Below are 17,820 nucleotides of genomic sequence, written 5' to 3' on the forward strand. Positions count from 1 at the left end.
ATTGCATACCTGGTCTCATTTAATACTTACAATCCTACAAGACAGGTATTATCTTCCTGTTATGTCTGAAATCACACAGTAGGCAAGTGGCAGAGCCAGGATTTAAACTCATTCTCTGATTCCAAAGCCTGTATCCTTAACCTGTAAACTTAAATTGCTTTCCTAATACCTGAATACATAAGGTCCTTAAATTAGCATATTTCTCTCCCATTAATCTAAGTTATTAATTTATAATGAGGAGTTGCCATCTCACAGACTAAATATGTAGCTGCTGTGATCAGCCTATTTTCTCCCTTGGGCATAATTAAGTAGGAAGCAGAATCATAATCAGAGGGTTGTTTCATGACCATGGAATCAGAACAAGAGGGTTAGATAAGTAAAATATAAGACAAATGTTTATTGGCATCAGGCTTTGATAGAAATGGTTTTGCTTATGGTATCAGAATATGTCAGGTGTATTAATATGATCCCTATATCCATCTTCACATGAGGGATCCTCTCATCCTTGAGGTCATGTTATCAAATTCCTTTCTCATATAATAGGGAGGGAACATTTACTTCCATAGCTCTCTTTTCCCTATTCTCCCTGGTTCAGTTAACTGCAGTTCTACTTGGCATTTTCTGTAGATGAATATGTTCACACAGGTAATAGCCAAGTATATCTGCCTGGGATCCAACTTATCTCTTTCATTTGATTTTTCATCTCCATATTTAGATCTATTATATATTGACTTCACAGTTTACCTCTCAGAGTTCAGTGTTTGTTTCTCTTCTTTTTTTTTTTTTTTTTTTTGGTGTGTGTAGAAGAACTGTGGTGTAGGCCAGAGGTGCTGGGTGTGTGTGAGAGAGAGGATTCACCAGAGACAAAGTGGGAAGCAGAACAAGGCAGATCTACTGAAATACACTGCTAAGGGGGCCTCCTTGGTTGTGCAAGGGGTTAAGATGCAACACTATGAAGCTAGCTGCAGCCACTGCAGCATGAATTCAGTCCCCAGCCAGGGAGCTGCCCACATAGCACAGCAGACCTCTCCTGACTTACCTGCCGCTCCCCTCAGCAGTGTATTTCAGTGGCTCTGCCTGTTCTGCTCCCCACTCTGTCTTTGGTGAATTCTCTTACACACCCCCCCACCCCACAGCTCTGGCCTGTATCCCAATTCCTGTATGTATAAATAAATAAATCTAAAAAAATAAATAAATAAAATAAATCTTTAAAAAAAAAAGAAATACACTGCTAAGGGGAGCAGTGGGCAAGACAGGAAGTCTTGCTGCATCATATGTGGGTTAGCTCCCTGGCTGAGGATCAAACTCAGGCCATAGCAGTGATAGTGCTGAGACTTAACCCCTAGGCCATCAGGGAGGCCCTGTCCCTCGTTTCTAAAGAGGAAGAGACTTAGCTTTCTATTTGCAACCACTGCAGTTAACAGGTTGATTGTACCTTTTCTGGTATTTGGTATTTCAGTCAATGGTGTCGGGACAGATGCGTGTGTGTGTGTGTATATATATATGTGTTTTACATAATGTATATGTAATTGTATAATGTATGTGTACATAATTTCAAATTAATGCTTTTTTTCTCATGATAAAAGAAGTACTGTCAACTAATTTTTTTATGCCCTATAGTTATCACCATCTTATTGGCCCATTTTTTTTTGTTCTTTTCATCTGCATTCTGGGAGACCTTTTCATTTGTAATCTGTCTTATTGAAAAGATTTTCTACACTTGCATCTCTGTTCCATATTGCCTCTAGTGTTTATTTTAATTTTGCTGTTGTAATTTTAGTTTCTGATGTTTCCCATTTCCTTTTCATCTCAGCTATTTATACATGACTTTCTGCCCCTATTTCTTGTAGTTTTCTTGTGAAGGAAATCTTGTGTCATAAAGAATTATTTTTAGAGATGGACTTAAATTCTTAGAATAACCTTGGGACTACATTGCTTTTTTCTTTTTTTTTTTTCCTTTAAAGATTTATTTATTTATGCATACAGGAACTGGGGTACAGGCTGGAGGTGTGGGTGGTGAGAGGATTCACCAGAGACAGAGTGGAGAATAGAACAGAGAGATTGACTGAAATAAACTGCTGAGTGGAGCAGCAGGAGAGTCAGGAGAGGTCTGCTGTGCCACGTGGGTAGCTCCCTGGCAGGCCTGGGATTGAACTCGTGCTGCAGTGGCTGCGGACAGCTTCATAGGTTGCATCTTAATCCCTTGCACCACCAGGGAGACCCTACATTGCTTTTTTCATAAGCATCAGGTGACTTTTTTACTCCTGTTAACTCACCCCTCATTTAGGAGACATCTCTAGAGCCCTTGTTAGTCATTTGACAGGGATGTTCATGTTGCTTTTGCTTCCATCCCTGTCCATTGGTGGAAATCCTTTCTCAGAGCTGTCATTATTATTACCAGCTAGTGCCAGTATGTAAGGGTGACAGGGACTTTTTTTTTTCTTTTAAAGAACAGGTTTATTAGAAAAGGGGCAGAAGAGTAAAAGATACTTGCTTGCATAGACACAAGCAGGCAGGAAGAGCTGCAGACAGGGCCTTTCTTTTACTGCCTCTGCTTAAAAGCTACTTGCCCTGGTTTGCTGGGCTCCAAGTTCTTCCCCTCTGCATCTTTATCTGTCAGGTTTTAGGGCACTGACTTCCGTGGACAGACTATCAACACGGCTCCCCCTACTGCCTGCTTTTCTGTTATTTGGGAAGAAGGTACTTAGAAACTGGATCTGAGAGGTAGAGGCGTTCTTGAAAAGCTGCATGGTGGAACAGAGGAACAGACCCCAGACTTCTAGTTGGTACAAACCCAGAATCTGATCTGGTGGTTGAAGAATGTGAGAGCTTTCTTCTTTGTTTTGGTGAGTAAAGCTCACCTCTCATATCTATCATTGAGGCAAAGCACAGGCCACCCGGCATTTCTTAGGCTGATTCCATCTGCCCTGGAATCACTGAACATTTCTTCCTGGATCTGACAGTATATTGGATGTTGTCTAGATGTTCATGTTTAGTATTGGTCTTTTGTTTTAGTTATATTGATGTAATATGAAGTTGGGAGAGGCTCTGACAGGGGCTGCTGACCATATGTCTTTTTTTTTTTTTTTAAGTTTTGAAATGCTCTGAGTGTCTGTTTCTCATAAAAGCTTACATATTTGTAGTTTACTGACGGGACCTTTCAAATATATTACTGATTGCTTTTTTTTGTTTCCTGAATTTTTATTCTCTTATGTAAAGTCATCATGCACCATCGAAAAATTCCAGGGGACAAATAACTTAGTTTACTGTTGGACAAGGTCGTGCTGACATTTTTGCTGTTATCTCCATAGCACTTAGGTAGTATCCACGATGTATCCTCATAGACAAATCACTGGAGTAATCACCTACTAGTAAGGGAGGATCTCCATTGACAAACTTAGTTCCCTGACATGTAACTAGTATATTCCTGTGTGTTTCCTGCCTGTGGAAACCAGAGGGAAGCCTGTGTCTTGACACTCTCTGCTTTGAGCAGCCTCTGCTTGAACCAGTTCTGGTGACTAGGCCTTGGTGCTATGCTCAGCCTTTATGTTGACTATGTGAAAATTAGACAGAGATAGAAGGAAATGTGAAGGAAGGGATACCCACAGTAGCTAAAACTGCAGACTTTGGAGTCAAGCTGCCTGTGCTTGAATTCTTTTTTTTTTTTTTTTTTTAATATGTAAAAAAAGTAATTTTTATTTTTTTGTTTTTTTGGAGGTGATTCATTTTTATTCCACAGTTGTCTTGACAACAATATAATTTATGATATTCTATGTACTTGAGAACCCTAAAATTTTATAATCAAGCAATAGATGGGGATTAACACTTAGATAAAAAATGCATGGGAAAAATTCTTTACAGTTGGGTGAACTGAAGAATGACAATTATTAGGGATTGGGGTCAAAATAAGGGGGTTGCAATTGTATGAGGAATATAAAAATAAAATTTATTATAAAAAAATAAAATAAGTAAATAGAAAAATAAATAAAAATAAATTTTTTTTTTACTTTTATTTTATTTTATTTTATTTTTTTAAATAATAAATTTTATTTTTATATTCCCCCATACAACTGCACATGCCCCATTCTGACCCCAATCCCTCCCCTCCCGGCCCCCACCCCCCAAAAAGTGTCTCTGGTTCATAGTTTTTTGTTGATTTTGATTTTCACTTTCTTATAGTTATTCTTTTTCCTGATCCCTTATTTAAGTTTTCTAGATTCCTGCTATGAGTGAGACCATCCAGTATTTTTCTTTTTCTTTTTGGCTTATTTCGCTGAGCATGATCCCTTCCAGCGCCATCCATGTTGCTGCAAATTGCATGTGTTTATCTTTTTTGAATGCTGAGTAATATTCCATGGTATATATGTACCACATCTTCTTGATCCAGTCATCTATTTTTGGGCATTTGGGCTGTTTCCAAAGCTTAGCTATTGTAAATAGTGCTGCTATAAACATAGGGGTGCAGGTGTTCTTTGGAATTGATGTTTCTGTGTCCTTTGGGTAAATACCTAGGAGTGGAATTGCTGGATCATATGGAAGCTCTATGTTTAGTAGGTCCAGAAATCTCCACACAGCTCTCCATAGTGGTTGGACCAGTTTGCATTCCCACCAACAGTGCAGGAGAGTTCCTTTTTCTCCACAACCTCGCCAACATTTGTTGTTGCTAGTTTTTTTAATATGTGCCATTCTCACTGGTGTAAGATGGTATCTCATGGTAGTTTTGATTTGCATTTCCCTGATGACAAGTGATGTTGAACATTTTTTCATATGTCTGTTGGCCATTTGCATTTCCTCTTCAGAGAAGTTTCTTTTTAGCTCTTCTGCCCATTTTTTGACTGGGTTATTTTCTTTGTTGTTGTTGAGTTTCATCAGCTCTTTGCAGATTTTTGTGATTGAATTCTTGCTGTGCCACCTTACAAACATGTGGTTGCTGAGCTTTTGACTTAGTGGACTCTTGCATTGTGTTTATTTTCATAAACATTGAAATGCTTTCTGGGCAAGGCAAATTATAAATTAAAAGTGGGAAACTAATGTTTGTTATTTTTTTTTTAAGGAAATCAGGGTATTCTTTTTTTTTTTTAAAGATTTATTTATTTATTTATTTATTTATTTATGCATATAAGAGCTGGAGCACAGGTCAGAGGTGCGGGGGCTTGGGGGGAGGGTGGTGTGTGAGAGGATTCACCAGAGACAGAGCAGGGAACAGAACAGGCAGATCGACCCGAGTACACTGCTGAGGGGAGTAGCGGGTGAGCCAGGAGAGTTCTGCTGCGCCATGTGGAACTGGTACTGCAGAGGCTGGGTCTTAACCCCTTGTGCCACCAGGGAGGCCCTAATGTTTATATGTTTTTATCTGGTTATCTTCATGAGTTGTTTTTGTTTTGTTTCTTCGAGTAGCTTCTAATAGAGAAACAGTAGTCATTGAATGCATACACTTTGCAGATTTGAGTTTAGATCCTGTTCCTGCCACTGTATCTGTGACCATGGAGAGGTCACTTCATTTCTCTGAAACAATTCTCTCATCTCTTATTTATGCCAGACTCATGAGGATTAAGTATAATAGTACATCATATCCTGCGTTTGATATAGTAAACCCCTATTAATATTAGTTGCTCTAATTATCATTGAATCAATTATCTTAAATTTTCTAAGGATCACGCTTATTCTCTGCATAGAATAATAAAGTCTTTCAAGACTATTCCTGGCATTTATCTTGATACATTGACTTGAAATTCTAGGAGGTTAATGGAAAATATTTTCTCCTTCATTTTAATGGGAAAATGTTTAAATGTTACCTATAAATAAGGTATCAGATGTTGGTTAAGACCTGACTTTTGTCAGGTAGGTTAGATTAGTGTCTGCATTTTGTAGTGTAATATTTTGTCATATTTTTAATGTGGTAGTCAATTGGGTAACTTTTTTTTTCTTGAAGTTTTGAAATATCTTTCTTGTTAAATCATTTGATTCTTTTCTGTAATTTTTCCTTTGAAAATATTTTTATGTTCTCATTCATAGACATTAAAATTTTTTTTAGAACTCATGCATTTGAAGTTTTAAAATCTAAGGGTTGACATAGTTTTCATTTATAATTTTTCTATTTTTCATATTTATCCCTTTTCTCTTTTCAAACTTTATTTTTCTCTGCTTTTTCAGTTGCCCATTTTTTGTATTTTATTCTCCAAAACAATCAGATTTTTACATTTTATTTTTTACCCTACTGCTTTTCTCTTTTCTGATTCATTGTTTTTATTGATATGTAATTTACATATAGAAAAAGTTCACCATTTAAAGTTTACAATTTAGTCATTTTTAGTATAATTCACAGAATTGAAACACCACCTGACTCATTAATTTTTAAATTTCTGCTTTATTATTTTTCCTTTTGCTCTCTTTGAAGTTGTATAGTTTTGTTCCTTGTTTTACTTTTTAGGCTAATACTTTTTTTCTTTTTAAAATAATACAATAATTTTTGTGTAGTTAACTCCTTAATACAGCTTTGCCTACATCTGAAGGCTTTATTATGTATTGTAATTGATTTTTATATCATTTAAAATTAGCCTGTATAGAAAGCTTAGTATGGAAAGACTTAAATTTTTAAAAGTCACCTGTGACTCACCATCCAAACAATATTTATTGTTAGTGTTTTGGTTTATTTCTATCCAGTCACTTTCTTTTTTCAAATATCACTTAAAATTCATACTCACAAATATATTTTGTCAGATTGGGTCATATTATATTTAATTGTGTTATGTTCCCTTTTTAGCATTACACTGTGAATATTTTTCATGTCTTCAAAAACAACTTTTTTTTTTTTTTTTAAAGATTGATTTATTTATTTATACAAGCACTGGGTACAGTCAGAAGTGCGGGAGGGTGAGAGAATTCACCAGAGCCAGAGCAGGGAGCAGAGCAGGCAGAAGGACCGAAGTACACTGCTGAGGGGAGCAGCGGGCGGCAGGAGAGGTCTGCGCGCCATGTGGGACCCTCGCCTGGTGGTCGGGGATCCAAACGGCGCTGCAGAGGCTGCGGGCACCTTCGCAACCCAGCGTTCAACTGCTGCGCCACCGGGGAGGCCCCCAAAACAACTTTTTGACTAACTGACTTCCCTCGATATGCTTAGGTGGGATTGGAGTAAAAACAAGCTTGTGTGGTATGGACCCTGATGAGGCTGTCCTCAGTTTTCACATGCTCTTTAGAAGCATTTCTTTCTTCTTCTTTTCTTTTTTTTTTTAGAGGCATGTTTTATTTATTTGTTTGTTTGTTTTGTTTATACATGCACTGGGTACAGTCAGAAGCGCGAGAGGGTGAGAGAATTCACCAGAGCCAGAGCGGGGAGCAGAGCAGGCAGAAGGACCGAAGCACACTGCTGAGGGGAGCAGCGGGCCGCAGGAGAGGTCTGCGCGCCATGCGGGACCCTCCTCCGGTGACCGGGGAGCAGCCGGGGATTGAACCGGCGCCGCAGAGGCCGCGGGCAGCTTCGCAACCCAGCGCTCAACCGCTGCGCCACCGGGGAGGCCCTGGAAGCATTTCTGACTCCTGGTGGGAGGCAGGAGGTTCAATCCAGGCATGTAGGGACTAGGTGAATTCGTTTAATTTAGAGGTAAAGTTTTTGGGTTTTTTTTTTAAGATTTATTTATTTATGCATACAAGAGCTGGGGTACAGGCCAGAGATGCAGGGGGTAAGAGGATTCACCAGAGACAGAGTGGGGAACAGAACAGGCAGACTGACTGAAATACACTGTTGAGGGGAGCAGCGGGATCGATACTGAAGAGTCTGCTGCACCATGTGAGTTGCTCCCTGGCAGGCTGGGGATTGAACTCGAGCTGCAGAGGCTTCGGACTGCCTCAAAGTAAGATGTTTAACCCCTCGCGTCACCAGGGAGGCTCTTTAGAGGTAAAGTTTTATAGGAAATTCACTTGGTTTTAAGCTCAAGCTACAGTCTCTAATTCAGCTCCACTAATTACAGTTGAATTCTGATCTCCATGTTTTTGACCATAGTGTCTTCTTTTTTCATTTGGTTTTAGAACTCAGAGTGAGTATTGCCCCTAGAACACCAATAGTTTGTTCAGGTCCATTTATTATAAACATTGGATAGCTTAGTAGTGACTTGCTGAAAATCTAATAGCTTTTCACTAGGAGAATACAAAACTACAAACCACTTACATTTATTAGCATAAAAGACTGATGGGTTTGGTTGTTGTTTTATCGGTTTGATTTATGGTTTTAAATGCTACTGAATGTATTTTAAGTTCATTTTGGTCAGACAGGTCTAATTGGCAGCAAATATGCTCTGCTAATTAATTAACTCTGTGATGGGCTTTATACTGCCTAGACTTTTACATCATTATAAAAAGTCATTGACATCAATAATATTTTATAGGTTCTGCCCCACAATTGAAAGAAGAGAAAGCACAGCCACCATCAAAACCACCTTCTGGAGCTGTGGAAGAAACATTTAGAATTGTTAAGAACTCTCTCAACGATGATGTTGTTAAAGCCACTCAAGCAATTTACCTGTTTGAACTCTCAGGTAAGTAGTATGTCTGGTAATCTGGGGCTTTTATAAACAAAGTAGGATATTTTCTTTGCAAGAACATCAGCCTCCTGTAGTAATCATGTGGATAATTGACTTATCCAGGACCTTGACTCTATGATGTAAACATTCAGAATAGCAGATTACTATTGATTTTTGTTTTTAAAATCAGTTGTATGGACATATGTAAAATAAAATTGCTTTACAGGTACTTCCAGTATTAAATAACTCCTTGGCATATGTAACTGAGAGAACATTTTACTTAGGAAGGGTATCTGGACCATGAGAGGTAATATAATACAGTAATTGATCATCAACCATGGGCACGCTGCTATTTTTATCTTTGATATTATTTAAATAAGACTGAATGTAGCTAGCTTTTTAAAATTTCTCTCAGTTTTGTTAATATGGTATTTCTATGTCAATGATTTTTTTTTTTTTTGTGGGACCCTCGCCCTGGCCGGGGATCAAACTGGCGCTGCAGAGGCTGTGGGTAGCCTCGAAACCCAAGCGCTCAACAGCTGTACCACCAGGGGAGGTCCATGTCAATGATGGTTTTTAAAAAATTAGCTACATCGGCCCATTAGCCTGATTTGCAAGCTTTAACATTATTCTTTTATCCTTTGTCTCTTCTGCTTTATCTTAATCCATCCACCCTTTTCTGTTTTTATTTCCCTTTCTATCCTTTTTGAGCCCATTTTAAAGTGATTCTTGCCTGTATCTGAAACTTCCTGGATGAATTTCCTGTATCCTAAAACCCTAGTCCTGGATGAAGCTAACTGTCTGGCTGCCTCACAGCTGCATCCAGGATACTAAGTTCTGCTAAAGAAATGATTTTTCAAAAAATGAGAAAAATCACTACTCAGTGGATATTTACTAGTAGAAAACCATCATTCTTCTAAGCAACACCTCAGAATTCTGTGTTTCTGTGCTCGATTTACTGCCTCATTTTCCAGTTTTAAACTTCTTAGTTTTCCTCAAGTCTCCCATCTCTCCCCTCTCCATGGCCCATGGCAGCAGTCCATGGGTCACACTTTGAGTAGCTAAGTTCTAGATTCCATTGCTTCTGGCCTCCTCAGGCACTCTGTGCTGTGGACACTGTCCTCTCTTCCACCTGTTCATCCTCCAGCCTCCTTCCCACTGGTATGTTAACATTCTCAGTCTGCTCTATTTTTACAATGAAACTCAACAACACCAATACCTTCCTCTTCTCTTTCTTCTCCTTTTTAGAGTCAAACTTATTTTCCTCTATAATTCACTCTTCTCTGATAACGTTTTTTTCCCTTTCACTGAATTTGCTCTTGTTAGGGGCCTCAGTGACTCCCATGTTACCAGTGGGCATCCATCATTTTTACCTTCTGCAATATCACTATGCAGTGACGATGGGCTGATTACTCTTTCCTTCTGGAAACGCTCTCTTTCTTTGGCTCCCTTGACACTTGGCTCTCTTTGTTTTCCTTCTTTGTCTATAATTGTGTCTTGAAAGAGAGAGGAGCGATGCTTCTCTAGCTACGCTTCTCCTCTGTCCTTCCCTTAAACATGCATATTCTTTGGGTCCCTCTCTTAGCATTCCTTATACGCTACAAATTTTCTAGGACACCCCAGCCACTCACATGGCTTCAGGGACCCTATGACTTGATTATTTAAGGATCTATATTTCTAGCCTAGCCAGCCCTCATTTGCCATTTTCACCTGCTGTGACAAAGATGCCTCAATCTGAAAATGTCCCAAACAGTCTTTGACACTAGCTGTTAAACTTGTTCTTCCTCAGTATTCCTCTTTCAGTAAAAAACACAGCAAATATTTATGCAGTTTCCCCAGCCAAATATTTATCCAGTTTCCCTAGCCAAACTAGCAACCTATTCTTCCATATCGCCCCTCTTTTTCCTCTTCATATTTAATTAGTTACCTAGTATTTAATGAGTTACCTATTTGTGGTTCTGCTTTCAAATTCTCTCTCACATGTCTACTTTTCTCCATTCCCACTGCTATGGTCCTGATCCAGACACACGTCCTCCAGCTCCTGAACTACCCCAACACAATCCTAACTAGTCTTCTGCATCCTCTTTAGTCATTTTTTTTTAGATTTATTTATTTATTTATACAAGCACTGGGTACAGGCAGAAGCACGGGAGGGTGAGAGAATTCACCAGAGCCAGAGTGGGGAACAGAACAGGCAGATGGACCAAAATACACTGCTGAGGGCAGCAGCGGGCGGCAGGAGAGGTCTGCGCACCACGTGGGACCCTCACCCGGTGGCTGGGGATCAAACCGGCACTACAGAGGCTGCGGGCAGCTTTGCAGCCCAGCGCTCAACCGCTCTGCCACCAGGGGAGGCCCACCTCTTTAGTCATTTATTTTTTTTTTAATAGAGGCATGTCATTTATTTATTTGTTTGTTTGTTTGTTTTGTTTATACATGCACTGGGTACAGTCAGAAGCACGGGAGGGTGAGAGAATTCACCAGAGCCAGAGCAGGGAACAGAACAGGCAGAAGGACCGAAGTACACTGCTGAGGGGAGCAGCGGGCTGCAGGAGAGGTCTGCGCGCCATGTGGGACCCTCCTCTGGTGGCCGGGGAGCAGCCGGGGATCGAACCGGCCCCGCAGAGGCCGTGGGCAGCTTCGCAACCCAGCGCTCAACCGCTGCGCCACCGGGGAGGCCCTCTTTAGTCATTTTTAACGTGTTCTCTACACTGCAGTTAGGGTGAACTATTTATTTATATATATTTTAATATATTTATTTATTTATGTTTAAAGATTTATTTTATTTATGCATACAAGAACTGGGGTGTAGGCCAGAGGTGCTGGGGAGTGAGAGGATTCACCAAAGACAGAGTGGGGAGCAGAATAGGCAGACTGACTGAAATACACTGCTGACAGGAGTAGTGAGCTACACTGGAGAGGTCTGCTGAGTCATGGGAATTAGCTCCCTGGCCGGGGATCGAACTCGTGCTGCACTGGCTGGTTGCAGTGGCTGGCGATAGCTTGATAGCTCTGAGACTTTAACCCCTGAGCCACCAGGGAGGCCCATGGTGAGCTATTTAAAGTACAGGCCTCATATCATGCTCCTTCCATGCACATCCCCTAGGGTATAGTCAATGCACCCTTTATGTGGCTCACCCAGCTGTGCTCCAGACTGCCCTGTGAACCCATCTAATGCCACCAACCATTCTCTTAGATCCTTCCAGTCCTACTGTACTTATTCCAGCTCCTCATTTAGCTAATCCTCACTTGCTTTAAAATCTCAATTTCAGCTGGACTATCCTGACTCCACTTCCTCTTTTGTAAGAACTGCATTTTTTATAGTCTTCAGAGCCAAGCCTAGTGCCAGGCACCTAATAAGTCCCTAAATATTTGCCCAGTTTGATAAAGGTTGAAAATTAAAACTTGGGAAGCAGTATTATATAAGATTATTCTAATTGTAGCCATTATTGAGTTTAAAAAGAACAGGGCTTCTTTGGCATTTATTTAATATTTTTATCTTCTTGCAGGTGAAGATGGTGGAAAATGGTTTCTTGATCTTAAAAGCAAGGGTGGGAAGGTTGGATTTGGAGAGCCCTCAGATCGGGCAGATGTGGTGATGAGTATGTCTACTGATGATTTTGTAAAAATGTTTTCAGGTGAGTTTTCACTTTTGTTAGTTTCCTGATTGTTCAAGGAAAATTTAGTTCAACATTGTGCTTTGTTCTTTTCCAAATAATCTGAGCTAATAATTGTTTTAGCTGTGAAATCCTAGCAGCTATTGATGTTGAAGAGTACACAGTCTTGGGAAGGCAGTTCCTACTGCTACTCTACTGCTCCTTCTGCTTGAGCCAACAAATGGGGAATAGGTGTCAGAATTTCCTTTTTACATGACTGAACAGCCCATAAGATAACATTGGGAACAGAGATATTATTCAAAGAGACAAGGTTCCTAGGTGACTCCAGTTCTGCTATTGCACTAAGTATAATTTCCAGTATCATCTGGATCAGCAAAGGTGCTGAACTTGTGGCAGCTCATTATTGAGAGGAAGGTCATGCTTCAGTCTTCACACTGTTATAATAGGAAACAACTTCCCTCTCTAGAGGCTCAGTGAGCCCACTTTCTGTGGAATCCCCAACCAAGAGAAACTTTTTACATAATTTTCTGTTCTGCCCATGTACTTGAATGTGCCAGAAAGTTTTTAAAAGGTGATTTTTTTTTTCTGTTTTCTACTCTTACTATACTACTGCAAATAGTAAGCTATTTAACACATTACTTATTAGAAGCAGTTAAACTAAAGCATTTTAACATTCTGAAGAGGCTTTCTTTTAATGAGTTACAAATGCTATTCCTTCTTTGTTCAGGTTTAGTCTTCATATATTGAATACCACAGTGTATTCTGTGGCCTGGTAGATCTTTCTAATTTTAATCCAGAATGTGGAAAGGCCTAAAGACTATTTGAGCCAGTATATATATATGATATCACTAAGGATTGACACTTCTTCCACTTTTCCTTTTTTATAGTGGTGTTCCCAGTAGAAAAATTGAACAGTATACTTAAGGAAATACAATTATTACTTACTGCAATCTAGTAAGATGACCATCAGTTGGTTTTGGCTTAGGATCATATTTTTTTGTGAATGTATATAAATTATACATGTGCTTATGGAAACAAGATTTTAGCATTACTACTGTTTAGCAGTGTTTCACCTAGTGCTTTTATAACATCTTTCAGTGTTAATGAATAGTTATCTCTTTAATCATTTAAAATATTCTTTAGTGTTTGTTTGGTGTTTCAAAAACTATTTCTTTTTTTTTTTTTAAAGATTTATTGATTGATTGATTTATACATACATTCATACAAGCACTGGGAACAGTCAGAAGCGCGGGAGGGTGAGAGAATTCACCAGAGCCAGAGCAGGGAGCAGAGCAGGCAGAAGGACCGAAGTACACTGCTGAGGGGAGCAGCGGGCGGCAGGAGAGGTCTGCGAGCCATGTGGGACCCTCCTCCGGTGGCCGGGGAGCAGCTGGGGATCAAGCCGGCGCTGCAGAGGCTGCGGGCAGCTTCGCAACCCAGCGCTCAACCGCTGCGCCACTGGGGAGGCCCCTCAAAAACTATTTCTTCTTAAAGCTTAAACACAGTGCTTTGTATATGCTAGATGTTCGCTAAATGTTTGGTATATCTGAATCTTACAAATTATATAATTTTGAACTTAAAATATATTATGAATTTTTAAACTAAAATAACAGTAATTATAGGTAATGTTTATTATATAATTACTGTGAATTGAGCAATACTACCAATAATGGTTTGAGAATAGCTATTTGTCCCATTTTATAAAAATATTTTATAAAAAATTAAGGTGTTGATGAATTAAATAATAAACCCAAGGTCACGTAGTGAGTAAGTAAATGTTGGAGCCAGAATTTGAATACGAGCTGACTCCCAAATTTCTGTTCTTTTAATCATTATGCTGTTCTGCCCTCCAAAGGAGAATGAAGTGACTGCTTTAATTTACATTTTATTTATGTAGCATCAGCTTATAATAACGGCCTTTCCGTTTATTTCTTTCTGTGAATGTGATCCTGAATTGACATGGGGAGGTTAGTAATTTCTTTTAAGTATCCTTATTAGGTATGTTTTATCGCAGTGGTTTAAATTGGAAGCAAGTGACTCTGCTGCTGCTGCTTTTATGTCCTTTCATTTTTACTCTCTATCCCATCTGCTTTTCTTTGAATGAGCACAATTTAGACTTTATAATCTAAGCGTTTTCCTTTAAGAAACTATAGCCATTTCTGTGGCCTAAATTTCTTTTACCAAATTTCATTAATTTAATATTTGTTTACAAAACTGTATCATCTAAGCAACTAGTATCTAACAAAAAAAAAAAAATCTCTCATTTTGGCCAGTAGAGGTCACTGTATGGTAAAGGTTTATGATAGAAAATAAGTTGTACAAGATGACCTGATTAATACATTGGGAGGAGGGAAATACTTATTTTAAATATATATATATATATATATATATATATATACACACACACGCACACACTTATACACACACACATATGAGATGCTCAGCTTACTGGATATTTATATTTTATTTTTCAAAGTAGTATTACTGAGGTATAATTTATATATCATAAAATCCATCTAGTATAACTGTACATGTTTTTTAGTAAATTTATAGTTATACAGCTATCACTTAGATTCCATTTGAGAACACTTCCATCACCTCCCAAATTCGCTCATGTCTCTTTGCAGTCAGTCCCCCCCCCTTTTTTTTTAAAGATTTATTTATGCATACAATAACTGAGGCCACCACAGGCCAGAGGTGGGGGTGATAGGATTCACCAGAGAGAGTGGGGAACAGAACAGGCAGATTGACTGAAATACACTGTTGAGGGGAGCAGCGGGCGAGTCAGGACAGGTCTGCTGTGCCATGTGGGTAGCTCCCTGGCCCGGGATCAAATTTGTGCTGCAGTGGCTGCAGATAGCTTCATATGTTATGTCTTAACAACTTGCGCCACCAGGGATGTCCCAGGCCCCTTTTTTACAACCCCTGTCCACCACTACTTCAGCCAGCCAAACACTAACTTGCTTTCCTATCTCTGTAGATTTGCTGTTTCCAGACATTATATGTAAATTCAATCAAACAACAGTCTTTTGTATCTGGCTTCTTAAATTTAGCATCAGGCTTTCAATATTCATCTGTCCATGTTGTGACATGTGTTGTTACTTTTTCATTTCTTTTTATGACTAAATAATATTCCATCATATGGATGTACCATTATTAGTTTATCCATTCATCTGCTGACTGACATTTGGGTTGTTTCCACCATTTGGCCATTATGAATAATGTTTCTATAAACATTTGTGTACAAGTTTCTGTGTTGCTGGTTCATATGGTAATTCTGTGTTTCATTCTCTGAAGAATGAACAAATTTTTCCACAGTAACTGTACCATTTACATTACCACTAGTGATATATGATGATTTGTTTCTTATCCTTGTCCTCATTAACATTTTTTTTTAAATTTTTGTTGCAGTACATTAGTTTACAGCATTGTATAGGTTTCAGGTATAATTAAATTTTGACATCTTTATGTGCTATTTTATCATCCCCATCAAAACTCTAGTTTTCATTCACAACCAACCATACAGTTGACCCCCTTTACCCAATTTGCCTAGCTCCCACCCCTCTTCCCCTCTGGTGACCACCATCTTTTTTTTTTTTTTTTTTGCTATAATAACCCCATGTGGTCTGGTGGGTTTCATGGTATAATAGGGACAGAGCAGGGAGCTGAAGGGCACGTAAATGTCAGTATTTGTAAGTTTTAGGGAGAGCTGTTATTTTCATTCAAAGAATAAAGTTCTTCCAGTATTTTCCATGTAAATCAAAATATCCTTTAATCTATTATTTGTAAATTTAGGTATTTTAATGTCACATTTCCTTGGAATAGTGCCCAGCTCAATTTATTCATTAAAAGAAATGGATTAGACTCCTTTCAATCCATAACCAATTTATAATGCTTTGCTGCAACCCCTGTTCAGAATAATTTAAAGGTGTTTATTATGTACACACAACACATTAACCCACACTTTTTTCCTACCAAGAGTCAGTGTGTGACCCAGTGGAGGTTTGTTAGTACACTAGACACAGTTGTGCATAGTATAGCATAGAAAACTATGAATGAGAGACAGACACATCTGACTTTGAAATATAGCACCATCGTATATATAACCTTGTTTTGCCCTGGGAAAGTCAAAATCCTCTCTGAATCTCAGATTCCTCATTAATCGTGTGCCAAGCCCTTCGCTATCATTAGGATGTGAGTAGTAAAAAAAATTCCTCCCTCCATGGAGCTTCTTTTTCATTATTTGTTACTAATTACAGTTTCATTTAAAAAATTTTTTTTAAAGATTTATTTATGCATACAAGAACTGGGGTATAGGCCAGAGGTGCAGGGGGTGAGAGGATTCACCAGAGACAGTGAGGAACAGAACAGGTAGATTGACTGAAATACACTGCTGAGGGGAGCAGCAGGCAAGACAGAAGTCTGCTGCGCCATGTGGGTCTCCTCCCTGGCCAGCTGGGGATTGAACTCATGCTGCAGTGGCTGCGATAGCTTCATAGTGCTGTGTGTTAACCCCTTGCACCACCAGGGAGGCCCTACAGTTCTGTTTTAATGCTCATCTTTTAAGTCCTGGCATTTCTGTCACTAAAATAATGCTAAGTTATACTTCTGTGTTCCTACATAATACTTTTAATGATGATTTCTTTATAAGAATATTATATGCATTTATACCATTTGATTTTTTTTAATAGAAACTTGAAATGTTAGTTTAATGAACTATAACATTGGAAAATAACTTAAAATAGATAAGATTTGTGTACAGTTCATTTGAGGACCATGTATCTTTTAGATAACTGAAACTAGTATATAAATCTTCAGCGTTTTGCTATAATTTATTGTTTGTTATTGTTTTCTGATTGTTGTTTTTACATTATCTCTCATAGAATATTATTTAAGTCCAGGAATTGGGGTTCCCATGATACTAAAAAATGCTGTAATACAAATTTCTGTTTGGTTTTAGAACTCAAAGAGATTATTTTCTTTTTCTTCTTTTCTTTTTTAAAATTTTCTTTTTAAATTTTTTTCTTTTAACATTTATCATTTAAAAAAATTTTTTTAGACAATATTTGCTTCCCCCCACCCCCTCAGATTGAGTCCCCATAGAATTTCCTTCCCCAAGGCACCCATGCACCATCACCTCAGTCCTCTGTGCTCCTCCCTCCCTCCCTCTTACCCCCTCCCTCCTCCTCCCCTGCAGGATGTCTCTGGTTTACAATTGTCTGTTTTTGCTTTGTTGTGTTTTGCACTGTTGTTATTATTTTTTTTTACACTGATAACCTATTTGGTTCCCCTAAATTCCTGTTATAAGTGAAACCATCTGATATTTTTCTTTTTTCCTTTCGGCTTATTTCACTGAGCATAATTCTTTCTAGCTGCATCCACGTTGCTGCAAATGGCATGAGTTTATCTTTTTTGATTGCTGAGTAATATTCCATTGTGTATATATACCACATCTTCTTGATCCAGTCATCTATTTTTTGGGCATTTGGGTTGTTTCCAGGTTTTACATATTGTAAATAGTGCTGCAATAAACATAGGGATACAGGTGCTCTTTTGAATCGGTTTTTGTGTCCTTTGGGTAGATCCCTAGGAATTGTATGGTAGCTCCATTTTTAGTAGACTGAGGAACCTCCAGACAGCTTTGCATAGTGGTTGGACCAGTTCACACTCCCACCAGCAATGTAGGA

The 17,820-nt window shown here is 38.7% G+C and overlaps 1 protein-coding gene across 2 annotated transcripts in view; it reads left to right on the forward strand.

Moving 5' to 3' along the window:
* The window catches only part of HSDL2 (hydroxysteroid dehydrogenase like 2), a 47,332-nt gene that overhangs the window by 27,990 nt on the left and 1,522 nt on the right, over positions 1–17,820 (forward strand). For both annotated transcript variants that reach the window (XM_037494142.2, XM_054689613.1), the window contains exons 9-10: positions 8,382–8,531; positions 12,026–12,154. In XM_037494142.2, coding sequence (XP_037350039.1) covers positions 8,382–8,531; positions 12,026–12,154 — 279 coding nt within the window. The remainder of the gene's footprint in view (positions 1–8,381; positions 8,532–12,025; positions 12,155–17,820) is intronic.

The sequence above is a fragment of the Talpa occidentalis genome, unplaced genomic scaffold (assembly GCF_014898055.3).
Source record: "Talpa occidentalis isolate TD23 unplaced genomic scaffold, MPIMG_talOcc4v2.1 talOcc4.7, whole genome shotgun sequence".
NCBI classification, from domain to species: Eukaryota; Metazoa; Chordata; class Mammalia; order Eulipotyphla; family Talpidae; genus Talpa; species Talpa occidentalis.